Source organism: Ipomoea nil, unplaced genomic scaffold (genome assembly GCF_001879475.1).
Source record: "Ipomoea nil cultivar Tokyo-kokei standard unplaced genomic scaffold, Asagao_1.1 scaffold0804, whole genome shotgun sequence".
Taxonomy (NCBI): Eukaryota; Viridiplantae; Streptophyta; class Magnoliopsida; order Solanales; family Convolvulaceae; genus Ipomoea; species Ipomoea nil.
Window position 1 is genome coordinate 188955 of NW_017617232.1, and position 8462 is coordinate 197416.

At 33.8% G+C, this 8462-nt stretch overlaps 1 protein-coding gene across 1 annotated transcript; it reads left to right on the forward strand.

The window, feature by feature from the left end:
- The first annotated feature begins 1215 nt into the window (after window positions 1-1215).
- Window positions 1216-4691, forward strand: LOC109177369 (glycosylphosphatidylinositol anchor attachment 1 protein). Its single transcript, XM_019326726.1, has 6 exons — window positions 1216-1365; window positions 1509-1600; window positions 1706-1805; window positions 2164-3022; window positions 3270-3400; window positions 3568-4691. Exons 1-6 carry the CDS (start codon window positions 1280-1282, stop codon window positions 4397-4399), a joined length of 2100 nt encoding a protein of 699 aa, XP_019182271.1. The 5' UTR covers window positions 1216-1279; the 3' UTR covers window positions 4400-4691.
- The last annotated feature ends 3771 nt before the right edge of the window (window positions 4692-8462 follow it).

Sequence of the window (8462 nt, forward strand, 5' to 3'; positions counted from 1 at the left end):
ATTAAAATATATATATATATATATATATATATATATATATATATATATATATATATATATATATATATATATAATATTATATATTTATATTATTTTAGGAATTATATTATTAGATTTTAGAATTAAGATACTATAACCCTAATATATAATACCCTATTCAATGTATTTAGTGTGTGTGTGTATATATATATATATATATATATATATATATATATATATATATATATATATATATATATATATATATATATATATATATATATATATATATATATATAGAAGAGCGCTCATATGCGGCGGGGTCTTACGGTGCGGCGGTGCGGTCAAATTCCAGAATACACCAACAATGTTAACAATATGCACCAACAGTGTAATAAAAACACACCCCAATGAAATGTAATAAAACATCACAAAATACACCACGAACTTAAAAAAACACACCATATAACTCACCACCCCCAATGGTGTATTTCCGAACAATGTATGGTGTTTTTACTCACACCTAATGGTGTGTGTTTGGTGATGCAGGACTCTCTTTACTCTGTTTTGTGTGGTGTATTTCCTAACGTTGATGATGCATATTTGGTGAACTATTGGTGTTGCCGCACCGTAAGACACTGCCGCACCTGAACCCGCCTATATATATATATATATATATATATATATATATATATATATATATATATATATATATATATATATAGTGTTTTCATTGCTTTTATATATACATATATCTATGAGTTATTTTATTAACTAATTTATTTGGCTAGTATTGGCTTTTAATTTGCATAGATTAACAACCAAAATATGAAAATAGGAATTTAATTAAGTTTTGCCACTATGCTAATGGCAGAACATATTTTTATGCATTTTTCTTCACTGTTTCGATTTTTTTAATTTTATTTTTAAAAATTGTATTAGTTTGACACTATGACTATGGATTGATCGGGGATGGGGATTCCCCGTCCTCGCAGGGACGGGAACGGAGAATTTTTTCAATTCCCCGCCGAGGACGGGGACAGGTCGGGGTAGCAGGGACGGGGATGGGGAGTATACTCCCCGCCCCCGCCCCGTTGCCATCCCTAGTCAAATTCTATGACTAGTGGTTAAAAATGTAAATCACTTACTTCCATTAAATTAACATTTTGACTTTACCTTTAAACACTGCAATCGACGACGTCGTTTTACTGTCGTGCTAATATGCAGACTTGCAGAGTCCATTAGAAATCGAAGGGAACTGAAGAAGCCGATCCAATCGGCCTTATCGGCGGTTGATGCCATGGCGGAAATCGATCCTACGAAGCCGAGGCCTCGACCTATCATCCGCATCGGCCTTCTTCTTGTTTCTCACAGCCTCCTCGTCAGGTTATCTTTCTCTCAGTATATTTGTACTTATACACACACTTTTCTGTACATATAACTGGAAGTATCGACTTAGTTAACACTGAAATTGGCACCGAAGTTTTGAAACGGAGACTGATCAATGTTTCATTTTCGTATGGATTCAGCGTTGTGTGCTGTACAGCGGGGGTTTTGGCGCTATTGCTCTTACCAGTTCTCGCTAAGAACACTTACATTTCCGAAAATGCGCTCATGCCTGGTTAGTTGCGGTTGTTAATTTTGCAGTATTTTCCGTCAGGCTTGTGAATTTCAATCTTTTGCTCTAACAGCTTTCGAATCCTTTGTCTTGACTGTTATTCTGTAGGTTCTGCTAGTCCAATGCTTTCACATGATGATGTTTCACAGGCCAGTAGATTTGTGAACAATATACTCAGCTTCAATTCAGGATCAGCTGGCTCAGGCATGTATGTGCTTATTCTCTATTTGTTTAATCTCCCTATCATGCTGCTTTGTCTGATGAATAGGCTTCATTTTTATTTTAGTTTATCGCATTTGATGTAAGTGAGCAAAAATGCAAAATTACTTTGGAAATTCAAATTTCTCATCGGTATTCAGAGTTCAGAATGAAATTTTTTAATTTCACTTTACTTGGATGAAAGCGCATTATCTTGCCTGCCGCAACAGTTATTAAGTAATTACAAATGAACATTTGAGGTCACTACTTTCATAGTTTCATGTTTCATCTCCATTACTGGTTATTTATTTATTTATTTATTTTTTTATATGTATGTAAATTAAATTACCCCAATTTACTGGCCACAGAGGTATTCCAGGAATAATCGCACAGCACATTAAGGATTTGGGTGGTGAAGTAAATTTTCACAAATTCCAGCCTCAAGTGAATAAGTTTCAACCGTTGCGTTTCTTTTCTAGTCCTGATCCTGAAATAGTTCAAGAGAACTACAGCTGTTCAACATATGGTATCAATACAGTTGGAATAATTAGAGCTCCACGTGGTGATGGAAAGGAAGCTATTGTACTGGTGACACCTTATAATTCTATGAAGGTCACTGCGGGTGAGGCTTTATCTCTAGGCATTGGATACTCAGTGTTCTCTCTGCTTACTCGAGTCACTTGGTTAGCCAAAGATATTATATGGCTTGCTGCGGATTCCCAGCTTGGGGATTATGCTGCAGTTGCTTCGTGGCTAAGAGACTATCATACACCATCTTTTGGTGATCTGGGGAAGCTACATTCTGAGATGTGTTACCAAAGAAGTTTGTTTGAGTCAAGTACAAACACAATGACAGGAAAAGAATCTTCTGATGGTTTCCGACGTGCTGGCACGATGGCAGCTGCTCTTGTCATTAAGGTTGCTGATGCCGGTGAAGAAGTGGATAAAGATGCCCTTTACATATATCCTGAAGCATCTAATGGGCAGATGCCAAACTTAGATCTGATCAATATTGTGAACTATTTGGCAGTACATGGGCAAGGTTTTCGGGTGAAGGTTGAGAAATTGTGGTCATTGCTTGACTCTGGGTGGCTGAAAAGCTTAGGCAAATTAATTGAGTCACTGGGGAAAGTGGCTAAAACTTTGAACCCTCAATGGAACTTTGCAATTCCTGTTGCAGAATATGTTGAAGGCACTGCTACACTTGCTAGTTCGCTGTACAACCAGGTATTGAGCTTAAATCAAATCCACCAAGAGAAATTTAAAAAAAAAAAAAAATATATATATATATATATATATATAAGAGAATACCAGCAAAGCATACGTGTCTGCGACTTTCCATCTAAATCTTCTGTTGGTTGGTATAAAAGAGGAGGTTTTGTAAGAAAAGGAATTTATTTGGCAATTATGCATTTGACACTACATACTCATGAATGTTAAGTTTCAACTTTTGTGATCTGTCATTCTCTTTCAGGCATTAGGAATTCCTACAGGACCTCATGGTGCTTTTCGTGATTTTCAAGTGGACGCAATTACTATGAAAGTCTCTCCCAAATATTCAAGTTATGAAGTTCGTCAAAATGAATTCCTTTTGCGAGGTGGCAGGTAAATATCAGATTTAATTTTTGTTTATTTGTGTGTGTGTGTGTGTGTGTGTGGGTACAAATTGGTAGTAAGGTGTGTTGGGATTGGAAAGAACTAGTGTATTCTTTTTGTATTTCTTGTACTCTTGTCAATAGAATTCAAAGTTACCCTTTTGTTTCTAATTACAGGTTGGTTGAAGGAGTCATTCGATGTGTTAATAATCTGCTTGAGAAGTTTCACCAATCTTTTTTTCTATACCTCCTAACTTCTCCAAATAGATTTGTGTCGGTTGGAGTCTACATGATTGCTTTTGCATTGCTTATCTCTCCCCTACCATTGGTTGCGGCATCTCTTTTTATTAGTGCTGATAAATTGGATTCTAATGAAACTGCCTTCACTTTTAAATCTTGGAAATGGCTTAATGCAGCAAAGACAGTTTTTGTTGTCCATTTATGGGGTGCCATCGTTACTCTACTCCCGCAATTTTTTTCCGTATTACCAGATTCATCGATCCCAACCAAGCTTTTAATCTGGGTTTCACTTTCGCTGGTCAGCCTCTTGATCTTGCAAGTTATAATTGGCTCCCCGGTTTCATTCACCCACGATAATCAGGCTCAAAGTACTGAATGGGCTCTATTGAAATCAGTGACAATTGCTGCTGCCTTCATTGGACTGTGCCTTATGTCAGTCATAAACTTTGCAACTGCAGAAATTGGAGCAGTGATACTAGTCCCAATGTGTTTGATGGCTAGACCTTTAAGGCTCGAGGCCAGAGCTATGACTTTGAAGGCATTTGCCAGGGCAGCTTGTAATCTGTTCTTCTTGTTGCTGGGTTTTCCTCCAGTTGCCTTCATCGTTTTCAAAGGTTTGTTGGAAGGATTTAACAATCTTGTAGTTAGTGACTTGTGGAACTGGGTCGAGTCCCTTTGGTTGTGGGGCAGTGCGACGTACATTTATATATGCATGGTTCACATACCATGCTGGGTTTTGTGCATCCGTACACTACTGCATAATTTCTGATCCATTCCCAGGTTCCTCCATCTGCATTGGTGTACTAGCAAAAGAATGACTTTAGTTTCCCATGTATCCAAGTTTTGTTAGATTGCAAATGGCCTGTTAGAATTCTGTCAACTAGAAATGGCCCTTTTGTTGGGCTGATATTCAGGTTAGTTTATGAGTTTGTGGTATAGACTTATAGATGTATCAAGTTTGATTTTATTTCAAGTTTGGAATATTTTCTTGTTTCACTGTTAGGTAATGTTTGGTTCAAGTTATATACGATAATTAGGATAATGTAACTATGGTTATCTTATATAATCTCTTTTGGTTCAAGTCGCTCGTGAAATGTAATGCAGAGTATTATCTTAAGTAACATGATAACCTTCTAAGAATTAATGTGAAATTATAAGAAGAAATAACATTCAAAATAGTTATTCGATTATGTCATAATTCTTAAAATAATCGTCTACTATCAATTCACAAGAAAAAAAAATAAAATGTAATTATGGTTATCTTATATAATATCTTTTGGTTCAAGTCGCTCATGAAATATAATGCAGAGTATAGTATTATCTTAGGTAACATGATAACCTTCTAAGAATTAAAGTGAGATTATAACAAGAAATAACATTCAAAATAATCATTCGGTTATGCCATAATTCTTAAAATAATTCTCCACTACCGATTCACAAAAAAAAAAATGTTCTCTTGACTATGAAAAAAATTACTCAATTTAGTCCTTGATGTAAATAATGAAGGATTAAAATGAGTAAAATTTTGCATAGTCTAGTTGATAATTAATTTGAAAATTATAAAATAATCTAGGGACTGTTATAAATATATTCAATGGACATTTATTTGTAACGGATAATTTTATGCCTCATTAGAGTAGTTATGCTATGCATCCATGGTGCATACGGATGCAAAAACGACGTCGTTTTATTAAAAACGCGCGTCTCCCCTTAAAAAAAAAAATTCAGGTTCGATTCCCAGCAACAACATTATGTTGTTCATTCATTATGTAATTTTAGTTAATAGATTATGGAATTATAGTTCATCGATTATGGAATTGTAGTTCATCGACCATCGATTCTGAAATTTTAGTTCATAGATTATGGAATTTTAGTTCATTCATTCTGGAATTTTTAGTTCATAGATTAGATTCTGGAATTTTAGTTCATAGATTCTGGAATTTTAGTTCATATGTTGTTGCTGGGAATCGAACCTGATTTTTTTTTTTTAAGGGGAGACGCGCGTTTTTAATAAAACGACGTCGTTTTTGCATCCGTATGCACCATGCATGGTGCATACGGATGCACAACATAATTTGCCGCCTCATTATGTTTATTTATGTCCTTTTATATTAGTTCTTTTGTATTAGTTATATATAGAAGTGTATTTCATGTATCATAATGATGAATAAAACAGATGATTCTCCCCTATCTCTCTATTCTGATTTTCCTCTTAACATGGACCATTTTAAGTGTTAACTCTTATCATAATTTAATAACATTACTTTGTGTTTAGTTAAGATCATGAGAATGTAATCTAATCTAAAAACATAATAAGTGTGAAGGAAGGTTATACCCTTCATTTATGTCCGTTTTTTCCGTTAAGTTTTTTTTTTTTTTTTTTTTTTTTTTTTTTTTTTTTTTTTTTTCTACTTTATAATATTTTGGACAAACATACCCCTACCGTTATAACTTCCGTTATCTTTTCCACTATTGTTATCATGCACATGCATCCACCATATATTTTCTTATCTTCTTCAATAATAATAACATTTATACATTATAATTTGGAGTTATTTCCTACACTATAAATATCAAATGTATAAAAATATTATTATTATTATTATTATTATTATTATTATTATTTATAATTATAAATATCAAAAATCTTAATATAAAATACTAATATTGGGCATCTAATTTTTGCGCACGCGCATAAGAAAATACTAGTAATATTATAAAGGTTAATCATACTTAGGCAATATTATGTTATTTGAAATAAACATCCCCTCATTAACGTGATTATCTACCTTGTTTTTTTTTTTTTTTTTTTTTTTTTTTTTTTTTTTTTTTTTTTTTTTTTTTTTTGAAAATAAAAGGCTAATTCATTAATCATAAACAGAAATGTTTACAATATAGATCGTTAGAATGACGGTGCATTTTTTACCGTCAGACATAGAAACAAATTTCCTAGCAATGTTATAGAAAACATGGATCGCGGACTGTTTTATAAATTTGAAGCCGAAGTTGTTGAATGAACTTGGTGCTTCTTCACAGATCTGGTCAACCATAGCCAAGCCTGACTCTGATGTAACCATTTTATCATTCCACGCTTATGAGAAGAACTTGCCAAAGAAACGAGAGGAAAACTCGCCAAAGAAACGAGAGGGAAACACTCACCAGAGAGAAGAGAGAAAACAAACTAGTCAAAGGAATAACGTAGAACCAAAAGATAACAAAATAAATGGAAAAGATGATAGAAAACCTGTCAGATCTGGAGAGTCTCTGACGCATTCTCTGAAAAAACGATCGGAGATAATATGAGATCTAATGCTTAATCCTAATGGAGTCTACTAATGGCACCGCTGGCTCAATCCTCCATTAGAGTGTCAGTCGGCAGCCGGAGGATGGAGTTGCAGGGCCTTTATAGATAAAAAGGGAGAGAAAGCAGTTGTTGGGAGAGAAAGAGATTATTAAGTGAAATAAACTTTTAAGAGTATCTACCTTTTAAACATTGTAATATCACTTTCAAACATTTCAAGTTTACTCTTCGAATTAGGGATTCATAATTCATGTTTTCCTCACTATCATAAATTGTGCCTCCTCCTATATATATATATATATATAGTTAAGTTCAGGTGCGGTTGCGCCTTCGCGTGCGATTGCATCAATAGTTAAGCGAATATACACAATCAACGTTAGGAAATGCACTACAAAAAATACACAAATTAGATACGCATCACCAAAAATACACCATTAGGTATGAATAAAAGCACCATACAGTGTTCGGAAATACACCATTAAGGGTGGTGAGTTATATGGTGTTTTTTTTTTTTTTTGGGTGTTTGCACTTCATTATTGTGTGTTTTCCTTACACTGTTGGTGTATTATGAAAACGGTTGCACGGGAGGGTGCGACCGCATTTAAGCACTTTCATATATATATATATATATATATATATATATATATATATATATATATATATATATATATATATATATATATATATATATATATATATAGGGTTGCATTCAAATACAAACCCCCTTAAAATACAAACACTCCTTAAAATACAAACTTGAGCTCGTGCACACATTAACATACTTACATGCACACAAGGCGCACTGCCAATAATTTCTTGGATTAGCACGTGCACACATTAACATACTTGCATGCACACAACGCGTAGGAGGAAAAATCACAACCATCCATCAAAGCTCGTGCAAACATTAACATACTTACATGCACACAGCGCGTATGAGGAAAAAATCAGGACCGTCCAATACCACCATCCAACGGCGTCAAATTGTCCACAGGTTTGTATTTTAAGATGTGTTTTTACCTGAATGTAAATCTATATATATATATATATATATATATATATATATATATATATATATATATATATATATATATATAGAATAATAATCATATAGGAACCTATGTTTAGGTAGGAACATAAGAACCAATCTAATCCCTTGATTTTTGTGGATCTACGGTTCGTGTTTTGTTTTGTTTTTGTTTTTTTTTTTTTTTTTTGTGTTGTTTTTTTACGCTGATGGTTAGGGCTGTGCAACGGACGGATCGGATCGGATCGGACTGGTTTTCCGTTCATCCGATCGGATTGCGGATTAAAATTTTGAAGTCCTATCCGTCCGTTTTGAAACTAAAACCCTATCGGATATGCTATGTCGGATTTCGGACTACTCGGATCGGATGTCGGACCTAATTCGGATTTGGAAAAGTTCATTGATAATTGAAAATAAAAAACTGAAAAAACATAATAATGATAATATGATTAACAAAATAAGTAATAACTAATAAATTAACAAACTAAAACATGCAAGTGATGC

What these genes read in the sequence shown, in the direction of transcription:
- LOC109177369 (XM_019326726.1), top strand. Translation starts at nt 1,280, where the DNA reads ATGGCGGAAATCGATCCTACGAAGCCGAGGCCTCGACCTATCATCCGC. An exon ending in CTAGTTCGCTGTACAACCAG is followed by an intron (nt 3,023 to 3,269) that starts GTATTGAGCTTA and finishes ATTCTCTTTCAG; the next exon opens with GCATTAGGAATTCCTACAGG. An exon ending in TTCCTTTTGCGAGGTGGCAG is followed by an intron (nt 3,401 to 3,567) that starts GTAAATATCAGA and finishes TTCTAATTACAG; the next exon opens with GTTGGTTGAAGGAGTCATTC.